The sequence below is a fragment of the Oenanthe melanoleuca genome, chromosome 1 (assembly GCF_029582105.1).
Source record: "Oenanthe melanoleuca isolate GR-GAL-2019-014 chromosome 1, OMel1.0, whole genome shotgun sequence".
In the NCBI taxonomy this organism is placed as follows: domain Eukaryota; kingdom Metazoa; phylum Chordata; class Aves; order Passeriformes; family Muscicapidae; genus Oenanthe; species Oenanthe melanoleuca.
Window position 1 is genome coordinate 17,070,601 of NC_079333.1, and position 21,511 is coordinate 17,092,111.

The 21,511-nt window shown below is 37.1% G+C and overlaps 1 protein-coding gene across 1 annotated transcript in view; it reads left to right on the forward strand.

Moving 5' to 3' along the window:
- CIP2A (cellular inhibitor of PP2A) overlaps positions 1-19,385 on the forward strand; it is a 24,470-nt gene extending 5,085 nt beyond the window's left edge. Inside the window, exons 6-21 of the mRNA XM_056499818.1 lie at positions 441-563; positions 720-862; positions 1,542-1,617; positions 2,673-2,900; positions 3,392-3,551; positions 4,385-4,526; positions 5,259-5,358; positions 6,259-6,377; positions 8,874-9,066; positions 11,100-11,174; positions 11,258-11,368; positions 12,150-12,346; positions 14,178-14,291; positions 16,093-16,175; positions 16,668-16,807; positions 17,900-19,385. Of these exons, the coding sequence (XP_056355793.1) occupies positions 441-563; positions 720-862; positions 1,542-1,617; positions 2,673-2,900; positions 3,392-3,551; positions 4,385-4,526; positions 5,259-5,358; positions 6,259-6,377; positions 8,874-9,066; positions 11,100-11,174; positions 11,258-11,368; positions 12,150-12,346; positions 14,178-14,291; positions 16,093-16,175; positions 16,668-16,807; positions 17,900-18,049 (2,154 nt within the window). The 3' untranslated portion in view covers positions 18,050-19,385. The remainder of the gene's footprint in view (positions 1-440; positions 564-719; positions 863-1,541; positions 1,618-2,672; positions 2,901-3,391; positions 3,552-4,384; positions 4,527-5,258; positions 5,359-6,258; positions 6,378-8,873; positions 9,067-11,099; positions 11,175-11,257; positions 11,369-12,149; positions 12,347-14,177; positions 14,292-16,092; positions 16,176-16,667; positions 16,808-17,899) is intronic.
- Positions 19,386-21,511: the final 2,126 nt, after the last annotated feature.

The following is a 21,511-nucleotide window of genomic DNA, read 5'->3' on the forward strand; positions in this document are numbered from 1 at the left end:
ATTCATCCACATAAAAGCAAATGTTGTTCTGTTTACCTTGGAAGAAAGGCGGGGGCAAAAAAAAAAGGAAACTATTGTCAGATCTGATCATTAATCAGAGAAGGGATGGGAGTCAATTTTCAGTGATTATTTTCTCTTATAGGCTTTAGCAAAGTGACTTCCTCATATTTCTTTAAAATAATGGTGGAATTTCTTCCTTGGTTGATTCTCTGTTGTTTTGGGGTGTTTTTTCTGATTTTTCCTTATACAGGTTCAAAAGAGAACATTAGCATCAATGCCAGTATTGTGCAGCAGAACAATGAAATAGCTTTCGTAGAGAACTGTTACCCTACTAACTTATTTTCGTATTTTTCATTATTTGTATGGCTTAGGTATAAATACGTCAAACCTGTAAATTTGGTGGGTTTGTAATACTTTTTTTTTTCTCCTTTTTACTGTAGAATAATGTGAAGAGTTTCTATCGTACCCTAATAAGTTTCTTGGCCCATAGCAGTTTGACTATGGTTGTGTTTGCACTTTCAGTATTATCAAGCCTTACCCTAAATGAAGAAGTAGGAGAAAAAGTAAGTGAGTCTTTGAAGTTGTTTCTATTCCTAAGTTGTAAAAATAAAATAAAGCCAATTGTCACTGTCCATATAAAATTCTAATTACAGCTAGTTTTAATAAGCAAGAGACCTAGCAAAGTATGTGCCTATACATAACTTTCTTCTTCCTTTCAGCTCTTTCATGCTCGAAACATCCATCAGACATTTCAGTTAATATTCAATATTGTTATAAATGGAGATCCTCTAACAAGAAAATATTCTGTTGATCTACTCATGGATCTTATGAAGAACCCCAAAATTGCAGACTATCTTACCAGGTATGGCTTAATTTCCTAATAGGAAACCAAATACTAGGAAAAAAAATCCCAAGAATTTTTTGAATGTTGCTAGTTGATTATAATTATAACTGCTAATTCTGAGCCTAAAGAGTTGCTGGGTTACTAGTTTGACACAGAAGTCTGACTCAAAACCTGTTTCTTTCATTGTCACTGAAGGAAAATTGAATCTCCTGTTCTGTAAATTTTGTCTGGACAGTGTTGGTGCTCAGACAACAAGATGAGCAGTTAACCTGCCTTTTACCATGCTATATAATCTTGAAGTGGAATAGTATGGTTGAAGTTTTAAGAAGTAATTATTTTACAGGGGGAGGGGTATAAGAGTGGTTCTGTGGAGAGCTTGACTAGTAGTTCTGCAAATTCCACTAGTAGATTTTCAATCTAAAGAAATCTAAAAAATTGCTGATTTTGAATCTAAAGCAGTAAGAATAGCTGAAAAATCATAGCTTATTTCAAGGAATTTGCTTTCATTCTTAGAATATTTTTAATGCTTGTGCTGTTCCAAATAGAAATTAAATTATCAAAACTATCACTGTACTTGAAATGTTTGGGGGTAAGAAGGAGAAAGGGGCATTTTCATTTATCACTTGGTGTAAATGTCTAAATGTGCTGAAATTTCACTTTTTTTTATAATTTTTTTTCTTCTCTATGCATGCTGTAGATACAAGCACTTCACCTCTTGCCTTGGTCAAGTATTAGATCTTCTTCATGGAAAGGATCCTGATTCATCTTCTAAGGTACAGTTTTTCAGTTAAAGGCTAAGAGGTTACAACCCTAATCTAGTTTCTTTTCTGTTGTTATAAATAGGTTCCTTGTGTACAATGGTTGGTAATGAAATACACTGACTTCAGGACTTTTAAATGACCTAGAGAATTCACCAAGTTTATATTTTCTAGTTATTTAAAAGGCTGTCAGGTTGAATTTGTAATGCTGGGGTTTTTGCCAGTTTGTGTGCCTGCTTTCAGGCAACAGATGTAAAGGCAAAAAGCCAACATAAACACCTTTTGTGCTTTGGCTAATAAGAAATTTTGGGATCTACTGAGAAAGCAGTGTATCCCACTTTACTCTAATCCTTGAATTAATACTACTCAGATTTCAACTGGTGATCAGGGAACGCTGATGCTGATTTCAAACATGTAGAACAAATAAATTCTGCTTCTGTTTAAGCAGCAAACTGTTACATTCAACCTTGTCTCGCTACCTCCTTACACAAATGAAATATTTGCTATCTGTCACTGAAGTCTAAAATATGAAATGTGAAAATGTTGGGGCTAAATATATCTGTGAAATAGATCTGGAGTTTTCTCTATGAATGTGTTACACATCCTAGTTAAGAATAGGTGCTATTTCTCTCTGAGAGATTTTTGTTGTGTTTTATTGGATTTATTTAGAGAGGCATGTTGACAAGGAGCTTCCCAGGGTGGTTTTCTCTTTGTGCATGCTCAGAGAATGGATGTGCATCCGTTCCTGTCTCAGAATGTTTTCTCTTTGATGGCTTTCTTCACGCTGAGTGTATACATGTTTGTACTTCTTACTGTATCACTAACCAGCAGTCATGGCCAAAAAAAACAAAGCAATATATTGAATACTGTCACAAACTTTCACCAGTCCAATGAAGTGTTTCTGCTGCTGACTTGGCTTCAAAGAAAGAAAACTATTCCTCAGAAAACTTTCAAGTGCTAAAAGGAGTTTCATAGAACTTGTGTATCTCTTAGACTTGTGTTACAGGAGTTGCACTTTCTGTACAAGATCTTGATTTAAAAGCATTTGAACTCTTCTTCACTTCCCACAGATCCTAGAGCTGCTGCTTGCCTTCTGCTCTGTGCTGGAACTGCGTCACACCCTGCGGCAGGCGATACTGCAGCCAGCTGGTTTGCCAGTCTCTGGGAACACCAGGCTTGGGACTCGCTCAAAGAGTTTTGAACCATCTGTTGCATTGGTGCACTTGTCAAACCAACCATTGGAAGGCTCTGAAGACTGTTCAGGTCTAGCATTGCAACTATTCAAAGAGATTTTTGAGGTACCAAGACTGATAATTGAGTTTAAAGGGCTTCTTAGTAGCTCTTATTTTTAAATTATTTTTAAACAACTGTTATAATCTGACTTGAAAAATAGTGCATACAGAAAATATCTGTAATAAAGTTCATTGTAAAATATTTATGTTGAAATAAACGTGCTTCATAAAACAACTGTTCTTTTAAAGACATGTAGTATTTTAGAAATATGTCTGTGTTGTAAAAGTGGAAGACATGGCAGTTTATGAAGTAATGAGGTAGGTAGAAAACTATCAGAATTCCTTTCTAGGACTTACTGAAAAGAGGAAGTTCCTGCTGTTTCTGTTCCCTGTATACTTCCTCCTCCAGTATGATACAGGTCAGCCATCTTAAACCTGAAATAGCAACAGGCTGGGAAAGCAGGAACACAGACTGGTGCAGGAGGGGGTAGAGTAAGCTTGGCTTCTTTGTACTATACTTTTAAATATTGACATAAAATAAAATGTCTTTATTACAGGATGTTATTAACAATAAGAATGGCAAATCACCTGAACACTTTATGGATCTTTTGCTGCCTGTTCTTCTTGATCATCTTCAGATGCCAGAACAGATTGTGGATGAGCTATTAGTGAAGAAAAAGTGTGAAAGAATGGTCAAGGCTATTAATGTCCTGACAAATATCCTTTTTATGTGCTTATTGGCAGCTGATTTATTATTCCTCCCCATGATTGCTCTGAGATGTTAAAAGACATGTCCACCTTGGGTCATTTTAATAGCTTCTAATGACAATAATTGCCCTAATTTTACTTAGGAGTGTCATCTTGCAAGATCTAAAGTAGCTTTCTAATTGCTGTGAAATTATTTTGTAATACAGTGGTGCAGCATAAAATGCTGTGGCTATTCAACAGAACAGAAGCACTTTGCAGATGAAAAACAAAGATGACTGTTTTCTTGTTGAAATTTTGTGGGGAATTTGGGCAGCCATCTTCTTGATGCATGTAGTATTGTTGCCTAGCAAAGTCAAGTGTGGCTCCCAGCTAAATATGATACTTACAAGGAAAAATAATGTGGAATGATAGTTTTACACTCTCATTGAGTCCTTGGTGTCCACAGTAAGTTTAATAAGGAGGACAAGACTGCAGGGTATAGTCCTGCATCTAAGCTGAATTCTGTGGAGAAGTCTCTGCTAGTTCACTTCTAGGTAGCTGGTTCTTGTATTAGGGACTGCCTGGTCACTCTCTTCACTCTTTCTTTATGCCACCCATTTTGTTGAGGTTTCCCTTCACTGTCTCTTTCCAATAAGTGTGTGTATTAACTGAAAAGTGAAGCTGACTTAGCTTATGACTTAAGCATGATTTAAGTGTTTTATGTTGTTTGGTATTAAAAGCATTTTTAGAGGCTCTTGTGCTCTGATGCCCTAGCTTTTGTGTCTGTTATTATTACAAAAGGTTGCCTTTTGGTGCCAATACCTAGGCATTGGTATATTGAATTTATTCTTAACTCTGCCTACTGCTCTGCAGGGATGACACACTGAAAATGCATGTCTCGAAGGTGCTGACTGCCAGCCAATGCACATGTCTGATAGAACACCAGTTTCCTTATAGTGGGATTGATACTGGTTTTGGGACAAAATTGGTGGACTCCAAAATGTGGTGAGCAGACATATTTATCTAAAATCTAATTAAGCATGACTGGTGTGAGAGTTGCAATGTTTTTGCAATGGAAAAATATGGTAGTTGAAAGTACCATTTAAATGCATATATATTGGTTTTAAATCAAACTTAGTATTTTTGTGGAATAAAAAGTAATTTTGATGGTCAGTTCATTCAGATAATGTTTTTGGCATAAGCTGGAATTCCACTTATGTGCAACAATGACCTTAAACCTCATGCAGTAATTAAGGCTGATCCAAGTTAAAGCTTACTAGAACTTCTCATGGCATTTGATTTCTCATTTTGTTTTTATGCAGAGTTCCAAAATATCACACATCACTGTGGAGTGCAGTTGTTGCACTGAAAATTAAATACACATTCCTTCAGCTCAGTGTTGTTATAGCTGAAAGTCAATATAGCTATATGTTACATGGCCAAAACTCAGTGAAATATAACTGGACTTTTAATTAAACCCTTCTCACTTTCAATCTGGAAGTGACAGTTTTGGTCCTCATTGTTTGCCATCCTTGGATGGAGAAGCTCAGGCACACATCCAGAGAAGTCAATATGATCTCTTTGGTTCTAGCCTTGTTGCCTTGCTAGATATATTTATTTTCTTTGTGAAAGTATTAACTAGGTTTTTTTAATTTGACTGAATTTGTCAGTGCTGATTTGACATCTCACCTTTTTTTTTTTCCCCCACCCAATTTGCTTTACTTGGATGTTTAAAAGCAAACTTGCTGCTGATATTATTTTGAAAACACTTGATCTTATGAGCAGATTGCAGGAGAATATACCTGGTATGAAGGTCAGCTTCTACAAAATATTACAGGTATGTTTAAAATGTTTTATGAAATGTATCTGTGAACTAAAGTGTCACTGCACTACAGTAGTTTTAGTTATAAATGTTTTGCATGCTTATCTCTGAAGTGGTAAAGCTTCTAGGAAAATACAGTCCCTTATGCACAATTCCTAAAGGTTGTTTCACTATTCATTCTTCCAAAATGACAGTAGTTTGCTTTTACTCCAGTCATTTCTTTGTAATGCATATGAAATCGTATTTGAGCTGCCTGGTAAGAATTATCCTTTTAAGATTGCATTTCAACTGCTGTTTAAAGGTAGCAAACTAGAAGACAATTACCACAACAATATAATTATTTGTGGGGTTGGTTACTATTAAATATGTACATCTAATTTGGAACTTTGCATGGCCAAAGCAGTTTCTGGTAGTCGTTGGTCAGATGGTACCTTAATAATTTACTTTATAGGTGCAAAAGCAATCCAGAGAGTCAAACACATGCTGTTTTGGAGATTTTTTTCATTCTAGAATGTAAGTTGTGTAATTTAATGGGTAACAAACAATGAGTTTTACAGTCCATGATTAATCTTTGTAACTTCAACTAGTGACCTTTTATGTTGAGTATCAAGCACTTGAAAACTTGCAGGAATTAACTAGCCTCTCTATCTATTGTGTTGCCTTTAATGTAAAACATTATTTCAAATACTCAGAAGTATAAACTATTTTTAAAATCACTTGTCTTCCATGGACTTCAGGATCAGAAACTTAGAAGGGCAAACTTTAGGAAGGTAACTTAAGTTTTGAGTGAAACATTTCTGTTCTCATGGGCCTTGGTACTGTGATGTTTTGGTAGTTCGTGTTTCATGGGGTTTTGTTGTTGTTGTTGTTGTTATCTGCTGTGTCTTCTTTTGACCAAACTAATTTCTTTTTTAGGATCAGCGCTTGATTACACCTTTGACATTTGCTTTAACATCAAACGATGGGGAGCGAGTCCAAGTGGGACTTAAAATTCTGTTTGAGGCTGCACCCTTACCAGATTTTCCTGCCATAGTGTAAGTATTTTTGTGATACTCTGGTTAGATTTGACGTTTTTATGGGCTTAGTGATATTCATGTTTTTTGGAGTACTATTTTCAGCCCATCAGAGACAAGAAGCTATAGAAAAACTGTCTTGTTTCTGCTGTATGTGCTCTTATGAGACAGCAGTGATCCTGGAGGCCAGAGGAAGCCATTGTAATGCTGATGGTGCTCATTTCATGTCAGATCCTAGACAGCAGAGGAACAATTGACTCCTGTCCCTAAATGCTTATTTGTCTGAAGTCTGTGCTTGGAACTTAGGGTGCATCTAATATTCTGACTGTCAGATTTCTCTCTAATGAACTCTGTCAGATGTGTCATTCTTCAGTTCCTAAAGCTTTGCTCACTGTTTTGCAGTAGCTTCCAAGAACAGACTAGGATAAGACACAGGTAGATGGCAGTTCAGGTAGTATTTAAGCTGGTTTAAACTATGGAAAAAGTATTGAGAAGCTGTTTGATGGAGTCCTTATTTCTGTAGATGCAATAAAATACATTAAAAAAGATTTTAAAGAGTTGAATCTGACGGATGTCAAGGCAACAAGAAACACCATTGCATCTGCAGCAAAAGCCAGACATGAAAATGTGTGCCTTTCTGCTGAGTGGGGCAGGGGACCTGTTGACAAAGGGCATGGAAAAGGTTGACATACTGACTGCCTTGCTTGGTCTTCACTGATAAGGATTCCCAGAGGCAGAGCAATGTGCCTGAGAGCAGTGGGAAAGCCTAGAGGAGACAAGACATACTCTGGGTGGCACAGGGTCAGGTTATGGAACATTTAAAATAACTGGGTGTACAGAGAACACATGACAGGATGTGCCCTTGAGTACTTAGGGAGCTCCCTGTTGTCATTCCAAAGCCACTCCAGAATGTCTGGGAAAATTCATGTTGATTGAGAGAGGTTCCTGAAGACTAGATGAAAACAAACTTCTGTAACTTCTGGCTTCAAGAATGGCAAAGATGATCAGTTGCACTCTGAACTGCACTTGGAAGAGTCCTGATGACAGGGCAAAGGAGGTGATCATTCCCCTCTGCTCAGCTGTGATGAAACCACACCTATAGTGTTGTGTCCAGGCCTGGGCTCTCCAGGCAAGAGACAAGGCAAGAGAGATACATCTTTGAGTGAGTCTAGGGGGGAGTTTGAGGTATGAGCATGTATTACACAAGCTGAGACTGCAAGAGCTGAGCTTGTTTACTTCTGGGAAGACTTGCAGGGTTCTTATCAGTGTGTTGAAATGTCTGATAGAAAGGAACAAAAGAGATGGAGCCAGGCTTCTCAGTGGTACCCACTGACAAGATAGATGTAGTCACAAACTGAAATATAAGAAAAAACCTTTTTAGATTTTTTGCATGAAACTTTTTTTACAAAAAAAGAAACCCTTTTACTGGGTAGGAAGGTCAAACTGGAAAATGTTGCCCAGAGAAATTGTGGAGTCTTCATCCTTTGAGAGAGTCAAAACTACAAGGCAGAGTCCTGGGCAACTTGCTAATAGCAGGGGAGTTGAACTAGGTGGTCTGTAGATGAGTCCCTTTCAACCTTAATTATTCTATAATTTATGGGTTTGTGGATATAAGAAACATTTTTGTAATGGCCAGTAATGAATAGTGTGGCTTAAAGAATGAAGGATCTGTACAATCAAATATGTCTGCAATTGTACAATGGAACAGCCAAATAACATGTTTATAAATGCAAGTTAAAAATAGGCTATGCTCACTTAGGAAGCAATTGAGACAGCACTTCAGTGAAGTGGTTGGGATAGCTTAATAATTAAGGAATTTATCAAGAACAAAAAATTTATAACTGCTGTCTCTAAAATCAGCTCCTTTGGTTTATCATTCATGTTCAAAACACATTATTGGTACCTGCCTTGAAAATACCAGCCACAAATTACAACAAACACTAGAATATAGCTGCTGAAATTACTTTTTTCTAAGCTTTTGAATTCTCTATACAAATTTAAACAGATTACACTTTTATCTGCATACTTCAGTTTTGGTTAAAACTTAAAAAATGTACTGTATGCAATACAGTATTGTAAAATAGAATTGCAGACAAGGAAAAAATGAGGTTTATTGGTTGCATTCTGCCTTTTCTTGATTCAATCTTATTTTTATGCCAAATAAAAATTTTTACTAAATACTTTCTCAATCTTCTTTGAGACAGTGGCCTAGTTAAGCTGAAGAATAATAGGTGAAATAACCTGTTTCTCAGGTTCATAAGAGACATGATCTGTTGCTCAAAAAAGAGCTGAGTACTATGCCCTTTCTGATGAGATTCTGCATTTGTCTCTGAAGGTTAGCCATGATACTTTTTTTTTCCCCCTCTGTCTCTGGCCAGTTTGAGTACATGCCCAGCACACATCTTTGTAATGTGTGCTAATTCCAATGTGACTGTAAATTTTATTATGAAATTGTTTTCTTCAGTACTTGCAATGTTAATTGTAGCAGGCTGTGTTAATAGCCTCATGTTTGTACAGGCTGGGTGAAAGCATTGCAGCAAATAATGCCTACAGACAGCAAGAAATGCAGCACACAGCTAAGAGAATCCAAATGCAGTCACCTGTGATCAACACTACTTCAGTGAGGTGTTCTTCATCCTGTCCTTCAAATAATGAATCCAAAGCTTCAAATATTGAGGAATTAATAAAAAAACTTCATTCTGGACTAGAGGTTAGTAGAATTTATATACTCTTGCAAAACATTTGACACTTGTTTTTTACTGTGAGGAATGGAAATTAAAATCCAAGTGTCAGACTACCATGTGTATAACAGTTAGGTTTGGTTTAGATTCCTGTCTATTTGGAACATACTTTTTACTGAGACCCTGAGCAGAATTCAGAGATGCTGTGTTGAGCTGCACCTGAAGGTAGGGCTGCTTTAGGAAATTGTGGTGCATCTCTTGTGTGCCTAAACACACATCCTGACATTCTCCTTTTGTTGGCTGTAGCTGACTCTAGCACTTGCAGTCAGTTTTTGTGGCCTTCTTGGAAAGGTACTGTTATTATTTGAGAAGGAAGTTTTTCCTCCCTCTGCAGCGACTTGCATTGTGAATGAGAGACACAACCAGGCACCACATACTGTGTGCTGCTTTTGTGGGCCATCCTGGCAGATACTGAATATATCTCCTCTTTCCCTTTTCTATTCAAAGCAAGCTAGCTGCTTTGTAGCTGCTTTAGACTGAGAGATGAGTTATTGATTCTGTTTTCTTTTGGCTTAAAAGAACAGGATGCAAATTGGGAAAAGGTATAGAAAGTTTCTTGATAACAGTTTGATATCTGTATTAGTAGTATTGCCTCCAGCCCTTGCTTTGTGACTCTTATCTCTTTGTTGTAACTGATAAAAGTGAAACTTAGCTACCAGTTCCTGTCAGCTGCCAGAATAACAGTGAAAAAGGTCAGGTGAGTCTTCCTTGGCTTACTTTTTGCTCTGCCACTGGATGCTCCCATAGATCATCCTTTTCAGGACTGCGTGTCATGGTCTGTGGGTGCATTGCTGTGTTTATATTAATTTATATTAATACAGGTACCTACACAAAACTAATGCAGCAGCTTCCAGCAATGTGACAGAATAAAAAGTAAAAAACCTGCTTCGATTTTTCTTTTTTAGGGGAAAAAGTTATTGATGAATTGTTGAGTGATTCTTTTCTTAGACCTTCTAATTAGTAATTCAGAATCAATATACACATTTACTTAAAATATCCAGTACTTGAGTTGTGTCTGTATATTGTGTGAAGCTCAAATGCTTGTAAAAACATAATTGAGAAAACACCTTTCATAGTATCATTTTTCAGAGAGAGTGAAGGGAATTTCATTCTTAGAGCTTTTCTTAGAGTCGTTTCTATATTCTTTAGATATTTTAAGTTTGCAAGTAGGAAAATAAACTACATGTTTCATACTTTAGGGACAGAAAAATGAGCTGAGAACTGGAGCTCCACAGGGTCTCCTGTTCATTTGTGAAAAGGATTGTTACGTAGTGGTTCAGGATGGTGCAGAGATGGTGGCTTTTCTGTAGGTGTTCAATGTATGAACATCTGGCATAGTTTGCATTTGGTTATTCATCATCTGTGAACAGCTGCTCAGAACTGGTGTTATAGCAGCACTGCCTAAGAGAAAATATCCTGAAATCACTAAGTAGCATTCTCACTTGACTCAGGCATATACTTTAATAAACACTTAGGACTTGTTGTGCCATACATGTCACTAGTAAGTCACTGGGTTGACACAGTACATTCTGTAGGTCCTCAATAGTATCCTTTCCAGTATCCTAGAGAAACTTTCCTGGGCCTTTTCTCTTAATCTGTATGTTGAGAGGACACAGAGTATGAACAAGGGGTTTTAACCATGTGCATTTTGTGCTGTTAATGTTAGGGCAGATTATTTTACGTGTTCTATGAGGGCCCTACTAATTCTCCAGCACAGGAGGCCAAGGGGAATGATTTTTAAATGGTGATTTTACCTTTTTATAGTGCTGGACTGATGGTCTTCTGCAGATGACTCCTATTAAGCCTAACCAGTTCAATTACTTACAAACTTTTCTCAAGGGTCAGGTGGATATCTTTGAGTTGAGAGCCTCAGATATAAAAATCAGAATTCAAAAAGCCTAGTGGCAGGTGGAGTTGACAAAACTACTGAGCTCTAGGCACACGTTACCTATGTATGTAAATAGAAATTTCCAGTAGCAGTAATTGGAAAATGTTTCCACAGATGAAGGAGCCTTTGGCTGATGTGAGGATATCTGACATAATGGATGTCTATGAGCAGAAGCTGTCAGCGTTAGCAGTGAGTACAACCCAATGTGCATGGGGACACTGCAGTTGGTACTTTCAGAAAATGTTAATGAGCAATGTTCTCCCTATTTACAGTCCAAAGAAACGAGGCTGCAGGATCTTCTGGAAGTGAAGGCAGTAGCTCTGGCTCAGGCTGAGAGGCTGATGGCTCAGTACCGGTGTCAGAGAGCCCAGGCTGAGTCTGAAGTAAGTAGAGGAGCTTCAAGGTGGGACTGAGTAATGATTGTCTGGGTAGTTTAGCTGTGATTGCATGTGGAAACTATACTGCTTATCTCTAAACTGTGCTTGCAAGTCAGGGCAGTCTTAATTTTCACCATGAACATCCTGATTTCCTTTGGATCGTTCTTTGGCACAGTTTTCTTTAATGTCCTTTCCCTTACAGGAAGTCAACTAAACCAACCTACTCTGCTCATTATTGTTTGTTAACCATTAGTGTTTATTCAGCAATATTAAAAATTAATAAACCCACTTACTAGAATTTTTGATAGAATTTGCTGGTATATAAAGAACTGTTTCCTGTTTGTGCCTTTTGATTCACTGGTCAGAGAGGAACCTTCAAATAAAGCTTGCTTTTGTGGAGTCTGTATTTGAGCTGCATGTTGAAAAGTGAGAATAATTTCTGTTCTTTAAAGGTTATATTAAAGATTGTGATACAGGTTACTAAATCCACAGCTTAAATGTATCATCTTTTACTTTGTTCTCCCCTCTTCTCTCACATTGTATATAAATGGAGCTAAAGGAATTTAGTGAACCAATTAATTTGTAGTTAATATTAGGTGAGAGAATTTTTTCTCTTAATGTAGATGGTGACATTTTGCTGTTACATCTATGGCCTCAAGCATGCCTAATAGAACTTGAGAAACATAATTCCCTTTAACGTACGTGGCTTTTGTTTTGGGCGTTTTTTTGTTTGTTTGTTTTGGTTTTTTTTTTAATTTTTATTTTGGGGGTATCTTTCCACTCAAAGGCAAGAACTCTTGCTGCAATGCTGAAGGATGCAGAACGAAAAAATGAAGAGCTTAACGATTTGCTGAAAGCTCAACAGGTGGAATCTGAAAGAGCACGGGCTGATATTGAACAGCTCTTTCAGCACAACAGGAAATTGCAGGCAGTTGCTGAAGAGCATGAAGTACTAAAAAAATCCTCTCTTGATCTTCTTCAGAGGTAAGACAAGTAGGATCTCTAAACAAGTATTTCATCTGAAAAGAGTTATGATATCCTTTACTGGGCTAGGCTCATTAGAAGAGCAACATTACATGCTGTGTCATGCTTTTAAGTGAAAAGTTCTTTTTTTTTTCTTCTGTATGCATGTCAATAAGGTTAACTTAAGTCATTCAGGAACTCAAATTTATGTTACATTTAACATAGTTAAATTTTGTTAATATATGAACATTCAGCTTTCAGAGGAATGAGAACTGAATTGTAGGTGCTGAAAGTCCAGTTCAGGTAATAGCACAAGCTTTGTATAAAAAGGGAGCATTGTTCTCTAAGACACAGATGCTTAGTTTCTGTTAGCATTATACCATGCTCTCAGTGTCTCTCTTTGATCTTATGATCTTATCTTGATGACATGAAATTCTGGAGAAACAGCCAATGTCAGTATGTTTGCATAATGTTGAACTTGGCATTGTTGCTCAAGTCTGTACCAAATTTGACTTAAATTAGGTAAAAATGAGGTATGGAGGAAGGAGGCACATGGTGTGTCCTGAATTATTTATAAGTGTTACTTCTTTGGCATCTTTAGCTAAAAAGAATATGTGAGATACACAAAATACATAAAGACAGAATATATTTGAAATTAGAATGTGCTTTGAAAGAATAAAGGCTTAAAAGAGCTTTAACTTCTCAACTCACGTGAGCTGGTCTGGTCACTAGGTGTCAGCAAGGCAAAGGAACTGATAACATTGAGATCAAGTTTCTTGCTTAGTAACAGGAACAAGCATTATTAGACAATTTTGAAAGCATATTGCTGCCAATAAAGGAGTCATTGAGGGAGGAAAATGTATAAAACTTTTTTCCATTACTAGATTCTCCATTTTTGCTTGAATTGTATGCAGTCATACACTTTGTGAATATGTATTGCCTAATTCATTGGAAATAAATCAGCCTCAGTCTAGTATCTAACAGTTTTAAATTCTCCAAAATAGGACCAAAACTTTCTAATCCTTACAATGTGTTTCTAAAACAAAAACTTAGTTTTTTAAACAACCTTCATGCATCAAATATGCTGTTTCTTAAAAACAATCAATTAACATCAGGGGATAGAATTTGCCTTTTGGTAGGAAGGTAGGAAAATGTTTGCTTAGAACATGAAATTTGCCTCATAAGCCTGTATTAATTACAAACTGCATTGTCTTCAGTATGTTCAGTTTTAGTATCACAAGACAAGGTGATAGAAGGTCACAGACTAGTTTAAAGGGTTCCTTAAAAGTTGACGACATACACAAACTGTTATAGGTTATCTCTTTGCAAATTTCTAAAGGTATTTATAGTTTTGTCAATTCCTAAAAGTTTTCTGCTGGAAGGAGGTCACTTCCTGATCAATGATGATTCAGGATATTTAAGGGATCTTCTGAAGCTTGGCTGATTTGTCTGTTTTCTTCCAAGTCAAGCACTGGAACGGGCCTCCCAGGGAAGTGGCTGAGTCACCATCCCTAGGGAATCTAAAAGACATGTAGATGGGGCATTTAGGGACATGATTTAGTGGTGGCCTTGGCAGTACTGGATTAATGGTTTGACTCAATGATCTAAAGCATCTTTTCCAATATAAATGAGTCTAGGATTCTAAGTATGTTCATTTAAAAAAAAAACAAACTCAAAAAATCTAACACACTAACAGCCAGCTGTCACCAAAAACCACTCAACTGAACACCCCCCCCCTTCCAAAAACACCTTGATTGTTTCTTGAGTAGGATGATTGCACAGCTCATGCCAAGTATTTTTATTTGGCAGACTATTAAAGCTCTCTTCAAAAGCAATTACATTTCATTTGTAGGTATGAAACAACTGAAAGACAATATAAAGATCTACAGATTACATGCAATTCACTAAATAAACAAGTGGAAGCAATGACAAAACTAAATGAATCACTCAAGCAGCAGAATGACAGGTAAGTTCTGTTGAGTCCTTTTAAAGCAAGTCAAACAGTAAAACTAAATAGCACTTTAGTCTCAGTTTTTCAAATGTGCTTTAAGTAACATCTGAGAAGTGAAGTTAGAGGAAGCCAAAGATGCTTCAGGATTGGATGTGTTGGATGAGAATTTGTAGTACTGACTTTGGTGGTTTGTTTTATCTGCTCCTTAATTGGTTGGAGGTGGTGAGGAAATATTGACAGACTTTATAACACAAATAGAAAGATGATAACAGGAAGAGAAAGATGATGACCCAATTCTAAGGTGCACTTGGGACAGCGTGGAGGTGTCATTTTGGTTGTTGTTGAATTCTTAAATGCTTTTATCACCCAAAGATTTATGTGTATTCTCTTTTAGTCTGCAAGTGTTCTCTTAATGTTGTCAATTAGGGAAAAAAAACCCAAATTAACCAACCCTACTAAATGAACATGTTTGAAAGCTGTATTAGAAGCCATGATGGGTGATATTCTGTCTGTGGTATATAAAACATCTTTTCCAGCTATAAAACTAGCATTACCTATGTCTTCTTGAGGAATAATTGTAGTTTTTCCTTTTTGATGGCTTAAAATAGAGGTCTCATATACCTTTCACCAATGTTACTAAGGAAATATAGGGCTTTTCCTTGATAAATTTTATTTAATGCATAACTTTTCAGGAAATGTCTTTAAAATATGTTCATAGGCAGGCCTTGTATTCAGTTGAGAAATAAAATGCTATTCTTGGTTTAACTTGCAAAGTTCACTTCACCCTTCCAGGCTCTTGCCTTGTCAGTTATCAGAGCAGTCCAAATCACTGCCTTGAGTTCTGATTCACATGGAAAATTTTCATACTGATACATTAGTTTGCTACTGAATAAATTTGGCTACTTACATCTAATGGTGCAATATGCAGCTCAGGGTAATTGGGGAGATATTCTGATGAAAACTGACCCTTGTTAATGCCAGTCTGGAGGAGCAGTTTATTTTATAGATACTCTTGAGCTGCCACAGGAATGGAGACTGTGGAAATACGTCTCTCACTCTTGCTAGAGGTGCAGCTTAGAAACTGGCAGATAGGAAGTGGATAAACAAGTAAACAAAAGTGACAGCAAATGCCATCTAGGCAAGGCAAGTGGCAAGCAGAATATGCCTTAGAAATTAGGCTGGTAATGGAAAAAGTAGATTAGCTTCAGAGAGTGTAAAGTGTGTTTTAGAGCTGTAGATGCCAGTACCTCTGTATTTAATGGGTGTGGAAACAGCATTACCTGAACTAGTGAGAACTGAGGCAGGCCTGTACCCGAGCTGGGGCACTGTCTTATGGTGTGGTTGCTTTTGAGTATTGTGTGACAATCCAGGAGATGTTCAGAACGGTGTTTTTTGTGTATAGATGTTTTTGTAGGGATAATACCTGAAACAGGTTTTACTGACTGATTGTCTCTTCAGGAGCATTGTAAGAACTAAAACCTCAGCATCTTTAATCACTAATGGCAGGGAATTTTTGCCTGTATTGAATGACAATTTTAGTTCTGCACAGTATTTTGAATTATTTGTGGCTGTGGACTTTGTGCTCCAGCCTTTTCAGTAGTTCCTAGCATGATCAGAGAAGGGCAGTGACTGTGTCATGGTGGTAGGAAGGAAATAAGATCTATCTCTGCTCACACCATCAGCATTCATAGATTTGATGATTTGAAGCTCTTGACAGCAATTGGAAATAATGCAAAAATCATTTTAACTTCTTAGGACAGGGAAATGGTGGCATATCTCATTTTAATCATTAAAATTTATTTCTCTGCACTTTTAGGACTGCTGCACAATTAAGAGAAAGTGAAGATCACAGAAATGAATTACAGCAAAAGCTACAGGAGAGAGATGGCACAATAGAAAGTAAGTCACCTACCTAAAGGTCACTGAATCTAGAGAACTAACTGTATTAATTAGATGTTGTTATTATGGGCTCTAGATAAACTGCTATATCTTACTGAGAACTTGTAAGCCTTAAAAATTGGCCACAGATACATAATTTAATTGTTGAATGAAACAAATACAAATTTTAATTTTTTAGAAAGTATGCATGAAGTTGATTTCCCAGACTTCCCTGAATCTCTTCATAGCATGTCCCTTCAGGATCTTCTTGCAACATGTCCATTAGAACTATTTCCTGTAGGAGCTGGAAATTAGAAAAGTTTAATTTAACTCTCTCTGCAAATGACTGGAAGCAACAACTAAAATTTAGCAGTAGGTGGCACTACTCAGTAATTCAATTAGCAGCCATGTTAAGTCTAGGAAAAAAAAAAAAAAGCCCCTTGTTTCCCAGACCAATGCAGTATCTGTTTTCTAAGTTGGCATCCAATCTTTTAATGTGTTTGTTTTCTTAAGCCTTGCAACAGAATATAAATGTTCTAGAAGAAAAAATAAAAACTCAACAGAAAGAAAAATCAGATATGGAACAAACCATCAATATTCTTAGAAAGGAATTAAGTGAAACACAGCAAGCAAGGGAAGAATTGAGTGTCAAGGTAAGGAATTACTTGCACCTCCATTCCTGAGACTGGAGTTTTAGGTATCTGTTTAATTAATAGAGTTGGTAAATCAGTATTTTGGTGGTTAAGTACCTAAAGACCCTAGAGTAACTGATGTAGTAGTGGACAAGAATAAATTTTCTCAGCTTTATTTGTATACTTCTTGAGTTTTAAGTCGAGACCAAGTTCTAATGAGCCTCTGTGAGGCATGGTGTGTGTATGTAATATTGGGAAGGGGAAAAAACCTGCCAAACCTGTTAAATAACAGACATAATGTTAAATAACAGAGTGTAACAAATTCCTTTTCAGTAGTTTTGACTATTGAAAATGTAGGTCAGCTTGCCTTTCCTTCCCTTTCTTGCATTGAATTAAGGTTCATATCTATGCACCAAAATGCACCTGGAATTCTTTTGTTCACTGAAATTCTAACAAAAAAAAAAAAATTTCTCCAAGAAAAAGTGTCTTTTTTTCAAAAGAGGGACTTTGGCTGTATCAAGTTAACAGGATAATGTTAACAAAACAAAAAACAGAAAAAACACCCAACCAAAAACAAACAAACAAAACAAAAAAAACCCCCTCAAACTAAATGTCCCAAGCTTCAGTGCAGCCTACGTGCCCTTGACTGCAGGTAAGGCTCCCTCTAAAATCACAAGGCAGAGATTCATTTTACTTGCAAACTGATCAACAAATGCAAAATGTGCAGTCTGACAGACACTTTACTGTATTTCCATTTCCTGGATGCAAAAGTTTAATCTCCTCAGGCAATATTATCCAGTATACAGCAATTTTTTTTTCTCAGTAAATATTTACTGGTGGGGTGTTTGAAATGAAATGTAGATGGTAGCACAATGATAATAAAGGGATTGGTGCTTTCCCATGGTATCCAGCATTTTACAGTGTGGCAGTAGCTATAACCATTCATGTGCACTGACTGTACAGCTGAGGGAGATTCCTGAAACAAGCTTGTAATTTTATAACTGACTTTTAGTTACTTGCTTAAGTTCACTACCAGGCCATTCAGCTTTCACTATATTGTGTGTTTTTCAGTTGGTAATGGAGGAAACTATAATATTTTATTTGTTTCTGCAGGTATCTTCTCTGGAAGTTCAAATATCCCAATTGGAAGGATGCTTGGCAGAAAAAGAAGCACTTGTAAATCTGCAGAAGGAAGAATTGGACAAATACACCAGCATGCTTTCAGTAATTCACAAACTAAGTGGTGGCAAGCAGAAACAGTGAACCTCAGTTTGTAGGGCTCTGTTTCCTGTGCTCTGTGTTCTATTAAGTGAGCTAAATTATGGGGGTGACTGCCAGCTTTATACACAACACATGCAGTTTTTGCTTAGAAAGGTCAGCAACAAAAAAAGTGTTATCAGAGCTGCTAAATCAAGGGGGTTTGTTGGAGTTTTGCAAACTCAGTTGGGAAAGAAACTGTCAGTGTAATGAGTTAAAAACTTTTAGTGCCAAAGTAAATTTGTAGACATGGGTTCTTTCCCTTTAAATCTCTTGGTCATGGGGAAGGGGTAAGTAAATGTTGGGAGGGGTTTTGTTTTTTGGGTTTTCTTCCTCCTTTTCTACCAGAAAGTGCTCAAGTAAACAAATTCTAGTAGGAAATGCCAAGCATGTTAATAAGTAAATTGATAAATATCAGTTTGACTTTGTCAAATGGTGGAATAGGAGGGAAAAACATTAAGCTGCTTACCAGAGTAAGGCAGCAATAAGGTAGGTACATGTCTGCAGAAAATGGCAAATTCATCTTTAGCATTTATGAGACAGAATCCAGAGTATATAAATATTGATTTTTTTTTTTTTTTTTTTTTTCCCACTGGAAAAATGTACTGTTTCAATATGCTATTCTAAGCTAAGTGCAGCTGAACTCTGGGTTGCATTCTATCTTCTTCTGTGGCAGTATTTTTCCAAATGGTAATGAATAGTGGCTAATAGAACTAGAAAATAAATTGATGTCTGTTTAAATTTTTGTTTAAAACATATATCTCTTTACTGTAAATAACCTGGAGATTTTTGTACTTAATCCATGCAAAGAAATACCTGTGTAAGGGGTTTGACTTTTAGGCATCTTGATATTACCAGTTCTGTAATGAACTCTGCTGTTTTCATATTCATGTTGTGTGCCATATCCACTGAGCTATTGGACTTTTTTTCCCTTTCCCCACAGGCTCTCTCATTTAGTGCAGGGAGTAGCTGTCACCAGCACAAAAAATAGCTCTGCAATAGTCGATTTTTAATTATCTGCATCGTGTCAGGTTGTCAATTGCATGTTCTACAAGCAGAGACTTTTGGGCTGTCTTAGTTCTGAGCACCCTCACATCTCAACATCAGGCACTCCAGTACTCCTTATCTGAAAGTAGCTGCCTTTTGCTCTGCATAATCTGGAGAAAGTTCTTCATTTAGCATGTGGTTCTATATGGCTTTTTGTGTTATTTCATTCATACCTAAAAATACCCTTAAATGTGTATATATTTTTCTGTACTGTGTATTTTCTGTGCTGTTTATTTCACTTTTGGTGTACTTACTGGGAGCAATGACACAATAAAGGGTTTGGAGTTGGTCTTCATCACCTGTTGTGTTGTCTTCATTTTAGCACTCCTCTTTAGTCTCAATTCTACATCCTTTGATCTTTTTCTATTTCCCTAGTGGTTCATTTTAGGCTTTCACTGTCCTCTTCTTCTCCACCTCTTCACCTCTTTTACCACTGATTCCAACTGACAGTGCCTACCATTTGCTTTTCTCTGGTGAAATCTGTCTTTCATTGAAATTAGGAAGCTTTCCTTGTGTGCTATTTGGATCTATTACTGGAGTCTTTCCCACCTCTGGGATAAAACAGGCTGTGTGTGGAATGGTACTCTCACTTTTGAATAAAGTGCAATGATTATCCTCATCTTACATAGAAGATGGAATGGCAAGGTTTACCTGAACCAATTTCCAGCTTTCATTGTCCCTCTCACCCCATATTTATCTATAAAAAACAAGAGATTTTTATTAGTAGTGGTAGGTAGTGTGGCCAAAATATCTGTGCTGTGGTATTTGTGCTAGCACATGCAACTAAATATAGAAAAAAAACCTTTTCCTCCCAACCTTGTGGAACTTCAGCTGGAGTTTTCTTAACTTCAGGATAAGGTTAATATCCTGCACAAACAGTAGGAATTTGGAGCTTTACAAACTGAAAGCATGGCTTTGCTGTAGGAAGTGATCCTAAATGTAAGGGCTGGTAAGGAGGCCTGTTTAAAACAGGCAATCTAATGAAGAGCTGCTGTGATCCTCAGCAGATTTTCCAGGAAGAGCTTCGTGCTCATGGCGACCAGTAGGATTTATTTAGTGATGGTGTAAACAAAACATAAAAATCTGAATAAAGAAATCTAGAAATCACTTATGCTATGGATTTCAGCAGTGCCAAAAGTGTTAGTTGCTGTCAGGATTTATGCCAGCTCTCTTTTATGCTTACAGTTTTCCTGATTCAGAGGGACATGTCTAGAATGATCCAGCAGTGCACTTGTCTGGAATAAGTGTAGGCCAAAAATGGGACAGACTCCTCCAAAATTGTGACACCCAGCTTTAAAGGTTTGGTTCAACATTCTTTTGAAGCTGTAAGAAGTTCTCTGCTCCTTTTTCTTAGAGTTTATTGTTAGCAGCCAAAGATGAAGTATTTTTAGGCGAGTACTTATTTCTTCAAAAATGCTTTCAACCTTGCAAAGTTGGTTTATATATAAATAAACTCCTCCATCCATTCCCATCTGGTTACTTTCGAAATCTTCAGATTTGTTCACTGAAGCATGCTTCCTTTCCATCTCCCTCACCAATTTCCCTTCTGCAGAGTGATGAAATTAGGAACAGTCTGCTAGCTTTATGTCCCCAGTGACACATCCTTTTCTCTCTACCCCAGTCCAATCTAAATTGGATCCTTTCCTAGGAGTGCAGAGAAATGAGGGGTAAATAGTCTGAGTGATGCCACACTGGAAGCTGTATGTAAATACCCTGGGAGTCCCACACCAAGGCCAGGTACTTCCCCAGCTCCTGACTGGCAGTCTGGGTTGCTCTGCTCAGCTGTATCCACGAGGACATCCATCTCAGAGCAGAAGTAACAAATCTGCTGTGCCTGAGGTTCTCATGGTTGCAATATGTTAAACCTTTCCTAAGAAACAACCTGATATCCTGTCTGACATGTTGCTCTGTGACCTGAGATTGCCTGATGATCTTGGTGAGGAGCTGCTGGTTAGCTGGAAGATTTTGTCTTGCTATGAATGATCCTGTAAAGGGCAGTTACTGAGAGGAGCCAGCTGGGTCCATGTGTGTGTTTCATGCCCAGCATTACAGTTGAACCTCTCTGTGTTTCCTCTTATGCATGACTTTGCCCATGTGACTTTTTAACCAAGGTTTAAGTGCAAATGTGAATGCAGAAGGTGGAATTTGGTTTAGGTTGGGGTTTTTTTTTAAGGCCATTAGCTTTTTGTCTAAAAATGGGAACTCAGGAGTTATGGGATCCCTTATGTGATGTTGCTACCAGTGTATAGTCTGTCTTCCTGACCCATTATTTTTGGGCTGTGTTGGGTGTTGAGCAAACATTGCAGCCACTTTGCATTTTGCCAACAATATTTTGTTTGTTTGTTTGGTTGGTTACTGAGGATGCCTTTAGAAATAGAAATATGCAAACTCCTGGTGCTTAACTATTAAAACTTTTGTGGT